General features: G+C 45.1%; 1 protein-coding gene across 2 annotated transcripts in view; it reads right to left on the bottom strand.

The window, feature by feature from the left end:
* Positions 1-414: 414 nt before the first annotated feature.
* LOC144106941 (N-fatty-acyl-amino acid synthase/hydrolase PM20D1-like) overlaps positions 415-16,325 on the bottom strand; it is an 86,009-nt gene continuing 70,098 nt past the window's right edge. The window contains exon 11 of one of the 2 annotated variants that reach the window (XM_077639900.1): positions 415-7,896. In XM_077639900.1, coding sequence (XP_077496026.1) covers positions 7,670-7,896 — 227 coding nt within the window. In that variant the 3' untranslated portion in view covers positions 415-7,669. Of the gene's footprint in view, positions 7,947-16,325 lie in introns of both variants that reach the window. The other variant, XM_077639901.1, reaches the window with a different exon arrangement.

Raw genomic sequence — 16,325 nt, 5'->3', positions numbered from 1 at the left:
ATCTGCGTCTTCTTGCGCTGGTAAAACACCATAGAAAACCAGCTAGCCCGTCAGCTGATGTTGGAAAAGATGGGGTACCGGAAAAAGTTTATTGAAAGTGTTTCCACGTGTCAGATCGACAAGCATTCACAGCCGGAGCCCACACAAAGCGTTGTCTCGACCAAAACACTTGGCGATTCCTTATATCCCAGGAGTAAGCGAAGCCCTGGCACAGCTCTTCAAGAAGCCCAGTGATCATATTGCACATGTGCTGACTATCAAATTGCGCGGGGATCTTTTGAATGTCAAAAATGCTCTGCTCGGTTCAAAGTTCCTGGGTCCAAATTTTTGTGTCGGCAACAGTACTTCTTCGCAATCACCAAGCATTCTGTTGAGATCCCTTTGGCTTAACAGGCAATAAAATGTGTGCCAATGTCGCAAAAGAAAGCCCTTGCATTTATTTACTTTTCAAGTTACCAGAATACCAAGGCAGGCACATATGTCTGGTACATAAGAGGAACAAAAACAACACAAATGCAACAAAATTGTGACAACAGCCTTAATGCACATGGTGACTTTGTAAGAATGACAGCAAAAAGCAGCGACTATATTCAAAACCTTATGACTGCCTCTGTTACCCAATGCATGCTCGACTACCAAAGGAATCTGTTATAAAAGGTGACCAATAATTTGAGTACAGACTTTTTGTGCATTCTCACAGTAGTCAGACATGAACTCACAACATACACAGTGCGGGCAATGAAAGTCAAACTTGCGCATTAGCAATCAAAGCCACCCCAGAGACCTGCATAAACCTTAAAGACATCGCCAATGCAAGAATAAACCCACAGGTTTGCGCCCCATCGTAGCGGCCCCTAGGGATTTTACATCAGAGGGCTCATTCTTCCATGGCGCCTTCATCTCAAAAGAAGCTGTGAACTGTACCATGATATGAAGCATGCTTTTGTGCAGTGCTCTTTCTTGCCTTGCACAACTCCGGAATGCAGCTTTACCTTGCACTGTACTTCCTATGGTAAAGCCGCAGTGGAGAAAACTGTCGTGCTAAAACATTGGCTGTCATATTTATGCACATTTGCCAAAACTACACAGTGAGATAAGAGGCCTTGAAATAGCATGTCTATGCTGCAAAATGCCATCACAGAATGTATGAGACACTGTGGTCTATGAGGCAAACACAAATCCATGTGCAATGTGCACATACTTGTACTAGCTGGTGGTGGCTGTGCACAGTGCAGCATTCAAATGAGCTGTTAGTAGCACCTGTGTTGCCCTCTGCAGTTCTTTGGTCAGTTATCTCATCAAGATGTCCAAAGTCACCTTCAGTACTTGTGTGCTCCTTAAGCAAAACCCTGCACTCTTGTGAACCTAGCAAAATGAGGGTAAATGCAGAGGTGCTCTCACCTTATGTAGTGCCACCCAGGTGAGAATTTAATACTACTTTTAACAACAGCACTTGAGGGCCTTGATTTCATGTTGTCAAGCTATGAACACAAGATAAAAAGCCAAGCTAGTTGCCTCTTCTCACTGATGTGAGCTGCTACTTTAGAAAGCATTCTGTGTTTCCACCTGCACAAAACACTTGGAACTGTTTCTATTGCACACTCTTGTCAAGTCACAAAGTTGAAAGTGCTCTAGAACTTTCTGCTAGGCTTAGCAAAAACTCTCAAAAGTGCAAAACAAAAAAAAGGCAAGAAGCATGTGCACGCACGCCAGTAAATAATTATTGCACAGCCCCACTGCATCCATGCTGCAGAACACTAGGTGGTACTCAACAAAAGTAAATCAGGAAGGTCACTGTGAAAATAAGTCACAACCGTCATGCGGCTTCACAACCTAAACTTTTTTTCTCTGTGCAATATACAACACTTATGTTATGCAAGACATGGCACAGTCTGGCACACAAAAATGTCAACATTAAAAGAAGAATGACCTCTCACAGGTGGTTTGTAAAGTGTGACCAAGGTGCCCTGACTTGTGACTGCAGTGTTCATCTCTCCTATTAAACCTGACCAGACAAAACCTCTTTAGACCCCTGACTATAACAAAGCATGATCAAATTCTCCAGTGCAAGAAACAAAACAGAGGCGCCATTTCAAGCTGTGACAGTTCCACTGAAAATCTTGCACACCTTTTCAATGACCCACAGTGAAACCTTGATACAAACATCATATAATGAATCAGCAGCATTATTCAACTCTTCAAGAATATTTTTACACATGTTATGGACACCATCATCAGCCTGAATACACCCAATGCAGGATAAAGCCCTCTCCCATGGTGACCCAGGCTATGAGGGATGCCCTAATGGAGGGCTCTGGAATAATTTAGACCACCATGGGTTCCTTAACATGCACCGACATTGCACAGCACACGAACGCCTTTTGCGTTTCGCATCCATTGAAATGCGGCCACTGCTGCCGGGATCGAACTCAGCAGCCAGCTGCCCAACTACCAAGCCACCGAGCCGATTTCTACGAACACGTGCAGTACTGGTTGTACATAAAACAGATATGTCAAACACCTCAGTGCCAAATATTTTTGGCTACAATGGTAGACTGAAATCTGCACTGCACAATACAAGTAGCCGCCAGTGGTGCAGAAGTGTTCGTGCCATGGTTCAAGCGTTCAACTCCCACGGGCCACGTATGATATAGCAACTACCTGTGGCCACAGCCGTAGTCTTCAAGTAACTATTCTGTGGTGCAGCTGTCCAACTCAATTCGGTTGTCACAAAGTGATGAAAACAGTGATAGTTTTCGTTCTGGTGTACCATCTCCCATGTGGCACTACTGCTATGCAGGGGAAGCCATCCTAGCTGGCGTTCGATCTGCTGCCGTGCGCTGGCAGTGGTGTTTAGGAAAGCCAACCTAACTGGCATTTCATTTTTTGCAGCCTCCGAAATCATTGCAAGCACCTTCAGAGTTGTGCTAAAACTTGGAAATACCATCTCTTTGCTCTCTATACTCCATCACACAAGTTTTTTGCAGCGCTGTGAAGGCTATGGCGATCTGAGGCAATCAGAACAGTATGAGGTGCAAAATGTGTTCCTCCGCACCCCTCACCCCATGACTGGCGGCTCTATTCCTATACCAATTTGTAGCAAGGCTCCACAGTGCTGTGTTCGTGCGAACTTTCCCTGCTAATTCAACCAGTGAATGAAGTGCTCAATATACTTTCAGAACAACATCCTGAACTACCTTTTCAAATACTGCAAAAAATATTCACAACAGTGCTCAGTAAAACCTTGTTGATACGTTCCCAGTTCATACGATTTCCCAGTTCATACGATCAAAATCGCGGACATTAAAAATGTCCCATAGAGTTACACTATATTTCTCCCAGTTAATACATTCCCGGATAACACGACTTCTTGGCTACCACGTTTAAAATTTTCACAAATTGTGGTCGTATAATACGTTCATGAACCAACCGTACATGTGCAAACATAAAAGTCGGTCGAACGTGAGTGCACGCGAAGTGAAGAGCTGGTCCGAACACATCTTGAAATTAGCGGCCAATTCATCCAAATCACTCGGCTTCATCAGACGATCGTTATACTTGGCTCCTCCTTCTGTCCGTAAATTGGCATATGAAACCTTCATCCGTAGTAAACTTGAATATGCATCTTCTATATGGAACCCTCATCAGGCGTACTTAATTAACACCCTAGAAGCTATTCAGAACCGCGCAGCACGTTACATAACCTCAAATTATGACAGATACTACAGCATCACCAGGATTAAATCAACACTCAATCTGCTACCACTTGAGAACCGACGAAAAATCTCACGACTTTGCCTTCTTCATAAATTGTATTACAACTTTCCTTACCTCCGTGACTCATTACTCCTACTCCCCATCCGAACATCGCGTCGCCTCTTCAATTCCCTGAGTGTTCAGAGTTTACATGGTTCTACAATAGCCTTCAATAAATCATTTCTACCTACAGCAATAGAAAATTGGAACCAGTTACCAGATCACATCGTAAACAAGCGTGACGCTAGTAAATTTAGAGACGCACTAATCGAACATTACATCAAATGAAAAAAAAAACAACCTCATGCTTTGATTTTTACCATTTATTTTTTCTTGTTACTATTCCCTATTTAGCCTACCCGCCACCATGTATTGATTAGAACTGCATTTTTACATTTCACAGTGTATTCCAGATCCTTTTTGCATTGTGCTGTATTTTACTGTATTAACATTGTTATTCTCTTTACTTTGTATTTCAACTGTTCCCCCCCCCTTATGTAATGCCCGAAAAGGGCCTTTAAGGGTACAATAAATGAATGAATGAATGAATGAATGAATGAATGAATGAATGAATGAATGCAGCGGCAGTCACCCGCTGCGGTGGCTTCTCTACAGTGCATAGATGCAAGGCGGCGAAGCACTACCATTAACAAAAATAAAAACGGCGCTCTAGCATACGAGACAGCCGTTTTGGCGGGGACGCGACATGAAGAGGAGAAACGCTTATGTTTGTCCGCGGTGCATAAGCGCAAAGAGGCGAAGCATATATGAACTACAGTGATGCGCTTACGTACGAACGGGCTGTGTCTCGGGAACGGAGCTTAAATCGTAAGACTGCGACAATCAGCCGCCGCGGTGGCTTCCCCGCAGTACTTATGTGCAAAAGGGTGAAGCATTTGAAAAAAAAAATTGAGGAAGAGAGTTTGGTTGCTTTCGTTATTGCCGCCGACGGACCGGATGTGTTACGAAGTTTGTATCGCGCGTAAAGGGACCCAGAAAGGGGTTCCCAATAAAAGTGTGATATGTCTGTGATATTAAAAGACGACGGTTCATAATTATCCCCCAGCAGAAATTATTTCAATGCGTTTTGTGGAAGGGTGAGCTATATAAAGACAAAATTTGAAGTTCTGCGTGTTCGCGCCTTTCGCTCTCCTCTCGCACACCAGAACGGCGGCGCTCCTCCGCTGGGCGCACTGACTCGGCCCCTCCCCTACCTCCGCCGGCTGCGGAGCACGCGGAGTGGCCACGGTAGCGCTTGACATCTGAAAGAATTTGGCGCTGTGAACCAATGACAACCCCTGGCTACTGACGTCATTTGCAAGACGTGACGTCGTCTGCCAGGTTTTCGTGCGAAAGCCCGGCACCGCGCGCCGCCGCGAGGTGAGAAAGCGGAAATTTTTGAAAATCTATTGTAAATTTCCCGCTCGCTTCTGAGGTCTCGCACGCGGCATGGACGCTCAGTGGCCTGTACTCTACATAGTGCAAGCATTTTAAAGCCAAGCTCAAACACCCCTTTCTGCGGCCCTTTAAGACAGCGCGAAAGAGGACTGAATTATGCAAGCACTAGAAAAGGATCTGTTCTGATCTTGTGCTAAGAAATGCTCATCGACATTTTTATGAAGTGAAATTGTCAATAAATGTTTTTGTACCTCTCAAAAGCTACATTTTTCATGTTAGGCGGTTTGGATCATACGTTTTCCCAGATAATACGTTTTTTGCAGTATTAAAAAAAAAACACGTATCAACTAGGTTTTACTGTATTCGAAAGATTATTTGTTGTCTTCCCTGGCTCTGACTGGACGATAGAGCTCTATCTTTTACAGTGCTGCAAAAAACTTGCGAGAAGAAGTATAGTAATGGTTGCCTGAGTTTCAGCCCCTTCACTCACCGAATTTCACTGCTCTCATGGGTGTTTTTGACAAAATCTTGTATTAAAAATTTTCGCAATGTTGAACTAGCAATATGCTATATCGATATTTGACCTGTTTGCCCATAACAAAGTTCAACTGTAAATAGCCACTGGCTGTACAGCCTCATTTAACATTAAACTCTACAATATTTTACATGAATGTTACATGAAATGTGGCACTTATTAAGCATACATACTTAATTCACCACTGAAGTGAACAAATGTGAAAGTAAAATGATGAGCACCAGTAAATTAAAAAGGTTGTCCGAAACATTCACCAAAAAGCTTCACTTCAAACATAGCACCATGAGAAATGTTCAGAACATTAAAGTGTCCCTGAAGGTGCACACAATGAGCAGCTGAAAGCGCAGCTACAGCAGAGCTGCTGGTGGCAGAGCAGTATTCCATCCAGCAGCTTTCTCAGAACCTGCAGTAAGGTCCCCTAGATGCTGCAAGCTTGGCATACAGGTGGTTATAATACGAAAGAGAACACTGAGCTTGCATACAAGAACAAATTAGAAAGTGAGAAAAAGAGTGCTTGTCATTCATATGCTGAGAGTAATCACTAGTTGAATGCTCAACACCTTCCCTTTCCTATTAGAGGAACCTGTACAAACTAAGGAAATGTGCACCTTTCTTTATAGCTGGAGATGATGAAAAAGTGACCTCAACGGAGCTCTAGTATAACCACGAAAAAGTGACATTCCAAAGCTGCAAGCATCACGAGTACTGTCATGAGGGGCTCGCTTTTTCCAGCTCAGGAAGCACTGAAAACACAGCAACGTAAGAAAATGTGCTCAGTCCACCACCCTGGTTCCAGCACACTTTGGCCACTGAGGCACCACAGTACTCCATTTAGTACTGCCTCACCATGAATGAGTCTGACCGGTTATGGAGCAGCTATTACTCAGTTACCAATTAACAACACTGCTATGTGAACAGTCTAGTTTGCTAATGCAGAGTGTGTAAAAAGAAAACATACATACATAAATATCCCCTTTCCGCAATAAAAATTCAGTTGAAGTCAGCGCTGTGGTGTCTTGTCTCGCTTCGTCCCCGTCTTTATTCGCGCTGTATCGCATTATGGAAAATTACCAACTAGCCCGATCTGCCACTCTTGCATAGTAGTAACTTAGCTTACTAATATGTACAGCACCACAACACAGATTTATCACGATGTTTTAAAATGATATCAGCTTCAAAATGACACTGCACACTTTTTCATGCTCTTCTAAGAAGTGTACACCAGCTGTGAACAAACAGTCGCGCTCATAGGTATATACTGTAAAATTAGAAAATATTTTAAGAAGTGTTTACATCTGTTTCATGGGCCACTCTTTAAACTGGCATCCAAACATCGTGGTAACTAAGGCACACACATGTTGTAGCTTTTTAAGTACACACTGGCTCTCAAATGACGTTGCACACTTAACATTTCATTGTAGGATTTACAAATGCGCAGCCTAGCGTGATCAGAAGGTTATCACGCTAATTCCGGTTCAAACGAACCAAGAAATTTTTCCTGGCGTGACGGTCGCTTTGTCCAACAAACATGATGGTGCAAGATAGAGAAACCCTTTGCCTATCTAAGGGCATGTTCTCATTGCAACGCCCTTCTGAAAATAAACCATGTTAGAGCAGTTTAATCTCAGTAATATAAGCCTGATACAATTACCTTCAAATCGTGTTAGATTGCACATGGATACCGTCAACAAAGAGATGAATGACCTTATAGAGGCATTGCAAAATCAGAAAACTACTTTGAAAACGTCCATTGCTAAGGGCCATCGTTACTAACAACCGACGACAGTAGCGTCAGCACATGCTGCTTGCATAACAGATCGGTGTTGGTCTATACCTTGTATGTTACGGATACTTTGCCAATGGCTATCGAAATGCCCTTGGACGTCCCATGCCGCCCAAAACGTCCACAGGGCATCCAAGGAAGTTTCAGCGCCCAATGGACAAGAACAACACTGCCTGCCTGAGGAGTGGCCAAGAAGCCTACAGTTCACTGTGCACTGGCAGTGCACTGTTAACACGGTCTGCATAGCGCATGACCAGACGGTAGAAGTTGACGAGGCGTTCGTAGTTGGGCCGTGAGATCCGCTCGTTGTCCCCGTGGAAGCGCCGGGAGGCCTCCTGCGGCGTCAGCAGCACTGGTGAGAAGCGGTACACATTGCGGCTCAGGTCCAGATAGTGCCGTGTGTCGGTGTTGCCGATTGACATGGCTGCGTGGAAAGAGCTCATCACATCATCATCGCACCGGCTGATTCCGATCCTGGGTGCACAAGGCAAAAGAAACTTGCACTTCAACAACACAACTGTAAAAACAATACAGCATTTTTTTTTAACTTTCATCGCAGCGTCCCTTCTAGAAGAAATGTCCTCCACAAATTTACCTCTCAGCATATGAGCATTTTTCAAGTATTAAGCAACGATGCACACACTACCAACAAAATTATTACCAATGGAAGTTTTCTTTCTCAATCCTTTGTTTCTTGAAGCATCAAGGGAAAACAAAAACTAAAGGCCCGTGTGTTATCTTTACCTAACAATGATCACGACCCACAGATAGAACAACTGAAGATGCAATAAAACTCGTAGGTGATTCTCGACGAATCGTTTGAAGGCGCTAGCAGCCAAATGTTCATTATAGCCTAGGTTGACACATTAAATTCGCTACATCTGAGGCCCAGACACGAAAGTTTGTTGCATTCAAGGTGACGTACTTAGGTTCATTATACCCGAGATAACACGCAAAAGTTTGTCATATCCGAGGTGACATATTAGTTTAACTGTAGCAGAAGTGACACACAAAAGTTCGTTATAATCAAGGTTAACACAAGAACATTTGTTACATCCGAGGAGGCATATCCAAAGTTAACACTAAATTTCATCATATTCGAGCTGGCATACTAAGGTCAATCACCACGTCATGCGTCACATGTGACAGCGGCCACCATTTCTGCTTGCACAGACTCTTCCAATGCTAACGCATTAGAAGACAAAAATACCGATACAATAAGAGTGGCATGTAAAAATGCACCATTTGCCATGCAGCAACAGATACACCAAGACAAACTTTTGGTTGCATTCTTTTCATAAGCAAATGTACTGTAATGTAATGTAGCAGACTGCAATGCAAATTTCAAGGGACCAGAGTTTCTTGTTTCAATTATCTCATCTAAATAGTGACATGTTTTGGTGACGTCAAGGAGGAGAGAAGAAAGATGGGCAGACTTGTGTCAAATTCAAGAATAGTTAAGTGGGTACCCTTGTGCCAGCATTGGAAACAACTCCGCAACGGCAGCAAGTGTGGTTGATGAAGAACTGAACAACAAACAATGCCACTATTGGTTATGCTCAAGTTGACCTTTCCAGGTGTCACTTCTTATTTCAATTCAAAAGAAATATTTTTTTAGCCTAAATAGTATATCCAGGCTGGAAGAAGAAAGCCAATTCGTTAGTTTTCAAACAGAACACATCGATGATTAATTTCTTGCACGCAAGTACAAGATATCTTACAGACCATCAGAATTGTTGACAGCTGCGATATTAAAATGCCAGAATTTGTGAAATTAGCATCCTAGGGATCATGCAGTCACTATTTTTTTTTAAGATGCACCTGATGCTAGAAAATCAGAAGAAAAAAAATGGTATTACTAGTGGTGCCTAAATGAGTCAACAAGAAACCACCACGTTCACTGCTTTGAGAGAAAATATTTGCTGAATTCATTAGTTGGCACAAAAAGACCCCAGATTTGCGACATGAAGGATGCTAAATTTACCTGAAACAAAGAAAGACATGCTAGGTATACCACATGCTCAGAAAAAGCTATGAGTAAAAGGTACACAAGGGAGTTCAAGGCGCCATAAAGGGTTAAAAGTGATGAACTTTCAAGCTAGGGTGCAGAAAGCACCTGAGACGATCTGGAACATCGTACAAGCAGTTGCATGCGTCAACAATCTTGCCCCAGAAATCTGGCTTCCTCTCGCACCACAAACAAAGTGACAAGAATGCATGCCAGCAGCGATACAAGAATCAGCAGAACAGATATAAGGGTGAAAGAGGCTGACTTGTTTAATCAAACCGCGGTCTATACTTATAGTGTAGTTGAAAAAAGTCAATAATATGCTGCTTTCTATTGCAGCAAAAACCTGTCAACTCCCCACGGAATGAATACTGCCGTACAACTAGCCCAAGCTTTTGTTCATTTGCATAGCAGATTTAATTGGGGAAAAGTAGGCAACAGTTGTCAGCTTCTGCGCAAAAATCTGCACGATAATGACGATTTAAACGGTGCTGTCAATAAAATAATTCTTATACAATATAAAAAGTTATTGATGCTCCATTTTTCTCCACGGTACCTGCAGCAAGCCCTTTTATTTATCTGGTGATTGGCATGTTCATTTCCATGTGGTTACTGTGTTTACATGGGCTTGCAATTTATATTCAAGTGCTTTATTTTTGTGACCTATGATTGCCATCCGTTCACCTCTCTTGCATTGCCCAATCAGGGGCCCTAAAGGCTAAATAAATTATGGTGATGATGATGTTGCGGGCTTCTGTTATGCTTTACTGCGTGCATGCAGTTAGAAATGTTGAAACAAAGCTGTTCTGCAGCCTCTTCAGTGGTATGGCACTCTAGTGGTGGAACTAACTTCACGAGCAACATATGTAAGAACTTTCTACACTTGAATATTTTGGATTCACTGGATACAAATTAAAGAATCCGCAAAATTCTGCAAATTCAGAATTAGATATCAATCTGTGAAATTCCATGGGAAGCGTAGGATTCATGAAAGAAACATGCAAGTTTATTTTTTGACCACATGCCTTACATGCTGCAGAGGTCCCTCTTATAAAATTTAAGGTGGCTGTTGTAATTACTCAGCACCAAGTAGCGTTTTCCTGTTATCTTCACTCAAAGTATAATGCTTGTTTAATGAAACATCTCTATAATGACTGCAATGGAATAGAGTATTGGAGTCAGTTCTTTCATTCCTGCCCACAAAGACATGACATCGAAATCTTCCCCCCGGTTGCCTTGTTTAGAAAGAAACTGAGCAAGGTCTCTGTCTCTGGATTTCAGTTATCAAGAAGTTTTCAGGCACATTTGCCATTCAGCAGTTAGGAGTGACGATTCATCACTAATGCACGGGAAGTTTAATACCATTTTCATTAATCCATATTATTCAGTCTAAGGCCATTTTTTTCATGTGCTGTTATACGGCCAAAAGTAATGACATTTACAAAAAATAATTACTTCAATGGACAAAAAGTGGCGCATGTAAAATATATTGGTATGCACAATATCTGCTAAGGTTGAGTGAAAGCTGCTTAAAAATCTTTACTGCACTTTTGAATGCCTTGTAAGTATATTTGCACCAATTTAATCAACACGACTAGCCATCACAAGCCAAGCCAAAGCTAGAGAGCAACTGAGCCGCAGGCATGTCACAAACTTTGCGATAGATGGCGCATCACATGAAGCTGATATTCAACGACTGCAGCATGAAGTTATTGCTGCCTTTCTGTTTATGGACAGCTGCTGCGACATGGGATGCAGTTCAACGTCACCGTCGACACTGCTGCTGCACAAGCATGCATGTGCAGCAACATGCAGAGCATATTGATATTGATCTCCGAGTGTTCCAGAGACTTTATTCTGGGGGTCGACTATCTGCAGGCGAACGGTGCTGTGATTGACTTTACGGACGCACGTGTCACGTTCTCGGCCAAACAGGCTGTGGCCCGCTTTGACTCCCCGAGATCCTTGCAGCAACGCTCTGCGCATTGTCCAGAATGACGTCACGGTGCCGCCGCGGTGCAGTGTCCTGGTGCTCGTGCGGAACGACCTATTCCACGACTACGAGGGCCTGGCAGATGGCCATACTCCACTGCTGCTTGAGCGGGGCCTTGTTGTTGCCCGAGGTCTCGTCCTACTGCGTGACAGCCGTACCAACGTCCTCCTGACCAACTTTCCCAACGAATATCAGCACCTCGTCAGAGGCACGGCTATTGCCTTCCTTCACGGCGTTGCTGACGTCCCATGTTTGTGCACCGTGGGAGTACCCACTCCAAAGAATGCTGGCCCACACCACACTCTTCAGTCAGTCAAAATAAATCCGGCCTTGCCATCTGTTCAGAAGGATCTTCTGTCGAACCTCTTGGCAGACTTTGCGGACTGTTTCGCTGCGAGCTCTAAGGTCGGCCGCACTCCACTCGCCAAGCACCGTATCATCACTGATGCGACTACGTGACCCGTCTGCCAGCGCCCCTACCGTGTTTCGCCGATGGAGCGAGAAGCCATTCAAAATCAAGTTGCCGAAATGCTTGCGGACGATGTCATTCAGCCGTCCACCAGCCCATGGGCATCGCCTGTGGTTCTTGTCAAAAAAAAAGGACAACACTCTGCGTTTCTGTGTTGATTATCGAAAACTTAATAATGTGACCAAAAAGGACGTTTACCCACTGCCCAGGAAATACGACGTGCTCGACCGATTGCGGGACGCCCGATAATTCTCATCCTTAGATCTTAAAAGTGGGTACTGGCCGATCGAAGTGGACGAAAGAGACCGGGAGAAGACAGCTTTTGTGACGCCCGATGGCCTTTACGAGTTTAAGGTGCTCCCATTTGACGTGTGCTCAGCACCAGCCACGTTCAAACGCATGATGGACACCGTTCTCTCCGGCTTGAAGTGGCAGTCCTGCCTGGTGTACCTGGACGATGTCGTTACATTTTCGACCACGTTTGACCAACACTTGGAGTGGTTGCGCATTCTGCTACAAGCACTCAAATCCGCACAACTCACCATCAAAGCCGAGAAATGCAATTTTAGCTTTGAAGAACTTCGCTTTCTTGGTCACGTTGTCAGTGTACAAGGTGTTCACCTGGACCCTGACAAGACCGCTGCCGTCTCAGGTTTTCCACGCCCAAGTGACAAGAAGGCCGTCCGCCGGTTTTTTGGTCTGTGCTCGTATTATCGGCGCTTTGTTCAAGATTTCTCGCGAATCGTCGAACCGTTAAGCTCACTGACTCCAGACGACACGCCCTTTGTGTGGGGAAGCGACCAAGAGGCTGCATTTGTCGAGCTTCACAACCGTCTACAACGTACTCCGATACTCACTCATTTCGATGAACACGCTGCCACGGACATCCACACTGATGCCAGCAATGTCGCCCTTGGTGCGGTACTGATCCAGTGGCAAGACGGTGCAGAACGGGTCATCAGTTATGCCAGCCGAACACTTACGCGCGCCGAGACCAATTATTCTACGATGGAGAAAGAGTGCCTTGCAGTGATCTGGGCCATCAGCAAGTTCCGGCCGTACCTCTACGGGCCTTTCCGTGTGGTAAGCGACCACCACTCCTTATGCTGGCTGGCGAGCCTCAAAGACCCTTCAGGACGCTTGGCTAGATGGAGCTTACGCTTGCAAGAATACGACTTAACAGTCGTCTGCAAGTCGGGCTGTAAGCATCAGGATGCAGATTGTTTGTCGCGTGTGCCTATCACAATCGGTCCCGAGGAACCCGCCGATGATTTTCCTTTCCTGGGCGCTATTAGTACCACCCAAATGGCACAGCTTCAGCAGGCGGACTCGGAGTTTGTGCCGCTCATCGATTACCTCGAAAGCGTCGACGCTCGCATCCCGCATGTTTTTCGTCACGGGCTCCACACCTTCACTTTACAATCTGGTGTTCTCTACAAGCGCAACTTTTCCAGCTACAGAGAAGCGTTCCTGCTTGTCGTACCATCACAGCTGCGGCCAAAGATTTTGAGTGCCTGTCATGATGCACCCTCCGCCGGCCATCTCGGAGTAAGTCATACACTCGCGCGCATTAAGCAAAAGTATTATTGGCCGAGGTTACTCCCATCAGTGCAGGCCTACGTAAAAACATGCCGTGACTGCCAACGTCGTAAGTCTCCTCCGTTGAAACCAGCCGGATTTCTTCACCCCGTCGAACCACTGAAAACCCCATTTCACCTAGCGGGCATGGACCTCCTTGGCCCTTTTCTGAAGTCTTCATCTGGAAAGCGTTGGATCGTCGTTGCCACCGACTACCTGAGACGATACGCTGAGACCACGTCTCTTGTCAAAGGCACTGCTGCTGAAGTGGCGCAGTTCTTCGTACACAACATTGTCCTGCGTCATGGAGCCCCCGCTGTTGTTGTTACTGACCGGGGAACTGCTTTCACTGCCCGCTTAACCCAGTCCGTGATGACTCTGACACACACCAGCCATCGACGTGCTACGGCCTATCACCCACAGACAAACGGATTGGTAGAGCGACTCAACCGCACTCTAGCCGACAAGCTTTCTATGTATGTTGAAGTCGAGCATCAAACTTGGGATACCATTCTTCCGTACGTCACATTTGCCTACAACACCGCCCTGCAGGAGACAACCCGACTGACCCCCTTTCAGCTTGTCTTCGGTCGGCAAGTGACCACTCCGTTGGATGCTATGTTGCCCGTTGACCCCTACTGCGACTCTGACGCCGACCTCGAAGCAGACACCTTCGTTCAGCGTGCTGAGGAAGCACGGCAATTGGCACGCCTGCGAATTAACCGCCAACAGGAGACTGACGCCGCTAGGTACAACCTCAGACGCCGCTTTATCAGTTACGCGCCTGGCGACTTGGTGTGGGTGTGGACACCTGTTCGTCGCCGCGGCCTTTCTGAAAAGTTGCTGCGCAGATACTTCGGCCCTTACGAAGTAGTGCGCCGCATCAGTGATATGACGTATGCAGTTACACCCGTCCAAGCGGCTTGCTCATCGCGCCGGTCGCACCGTACTGAAGTCGTGCACATTGTTCGCATGAAGCCTTACCACGACAGACTCCCTGACTGAACAGCGGTTCACTGCAGCTGTATTTTGCTGATATTTCCCTTCTAGCCGCATCGTGGCGATGCTGCAGAAGAGGGGGCAGTGATACGTACCACTGTGGAAGAAGAAGAAAAAGCGCCTGCATCCGTGGAGAAAGAAGGTGTTTCTCTCCCACTCGCGCGCTGGGACCACTTAGGGACCGCCACAGTTTTACGTCTCGTCTCCGAAGTTCTCCTTCGAATTGTTCGTAACAATATAAACTATCATAGCCGCCTGAACAATTGGTTGGCTGATAGCGAGAGTGGCAGATTTCTTCTTTATAACACTTGGCGTGCTTCATATGAGCAAATGAATGACTACAAAATTGTATGGTAATAAATACTAATAATATTATGCTGCTTCTGAAGCTTTTGTTATTTATTTGGAATGAATATTCTCACCGAGTTTCTGGTGCCGATACAACATATTTTCTCGGAGAACACAGGCAAATGGATTCCACAAACTCATTCAATACATAATGTCGTTTTCACCGAATGCCATTAGATTTTCTCGTTTGGCAGCAAGCAAATATAATTTTGGACAAATGTCATGATATGGGAATAACATTAACTTTGCCATGTGACAGGGATATAAGTCCAGGCATGTTTGCAAACTCTATCCTTTTATCTGAGAGAAACCTTACCTGGAGTTGATCCTCATTTGGCTATGGTTGGCCTGAAGATTTGAGTTTTCATTATATATGGTAATTATTTCCTTTAGAGTTTTCATGAGGTCTGAAGCTGCCCCGCATGTTCTATTAGTGCAAATAAGGTCAATTATTAATTTCTCCATTGTTCTGTCATTCCCAATCATGTCCGTACAACAACTATAAAAAAAATGGAGAGTTTGGCTGCCAACACAAAACTCTGCAAAAAATGTTTAAATCCGCAACTTTTTGTGGAATCATGGGAAACTAAAGGCCTTAGCAGTAAGTGAGGAGGCTTCATCTCAGCTCAGTGAACAACGTAAGTGCGCAGCTTCGGCCCACTGGCACAACCACATGGACGAAAGTATGCGGAACACACACTGGTGCTGCAAGAGCAAGCTGCCTTAAAAACAGAAACACTGAAGATGAATTATGTGTCAACCACCATTCAAACTGGCACACAGCACTGTTGGCTGAAGCACAGCCAACAGCAGCCATCAACACAGGCTGGTCATCCATCATCATCAGCCTGATTACGCCCACTACAAGGCAAAGGCCTCCCCCATGTCTCTCCAATTAAAACCCTGTCCTCTGCCAGCTGCGGCCACCCCACAAAATTCTCAATCTCAACCACCCATCTGACTTTTTCCAATTAGCCGATTACCCCTCATGAGCTGGAGGCAAAGCTCTTAAAATCAAGCTATGTGGTGACGGGGCCCCTCCAACCATTTTCACTCCTCCCACTGCATGCACGTCAGGGCTTGTGCAGGCAACTGAGACTTGAGGAGCGGTATCTAGACAGTACCTTGCCGTGCCAGTCATATACATTGACACAGCCCCATTTCAGAAGGCTATCTGCGGCCACTGCATTCCCGCACACCGGCAATGTAGGAATGAGACAGTAAGCTTGAATTAGGCACCTTTAAAATGCATTCAACATATGGCAGGCCAACCAAATTAACAAATTTTCTCTGAATTAATAAAAAGTTGGAATTATTTAAGTTTGAGTTATTGGGTGTATACTGTAGGAGGTGCCAGCCAGGTCCCTTCGCTGCTGGACGTGCAGCTGCACTTGCCCGCCTTTGGTCACAAGCTAATGGTGCGCTCAGCCTGTCCTCGCTGCATTCGTGGCTTGCTGT

The sequence above is a fragment of the Amblyomma americanum genome, chromosome 10 (assembly GCF_052857255.1).
Source record: "Amblyomma americanum isolate KBUSLIRL-KWMA chromosome 10, ASM5285725v1, whole genome shotgun sequence".
Classification (NCBI taxonomy): Eukaryota; Metazoa; Arthropoda; class Arachnida; order Ixodida; family Ixodidae; genus Amblyomma; species Amblyomma americanum.
The sequence above is the reverse complement of the archived record's forward strand: the minus strand, read 5'-3'. Positions and strand labels throughout refer to the sequence as shown.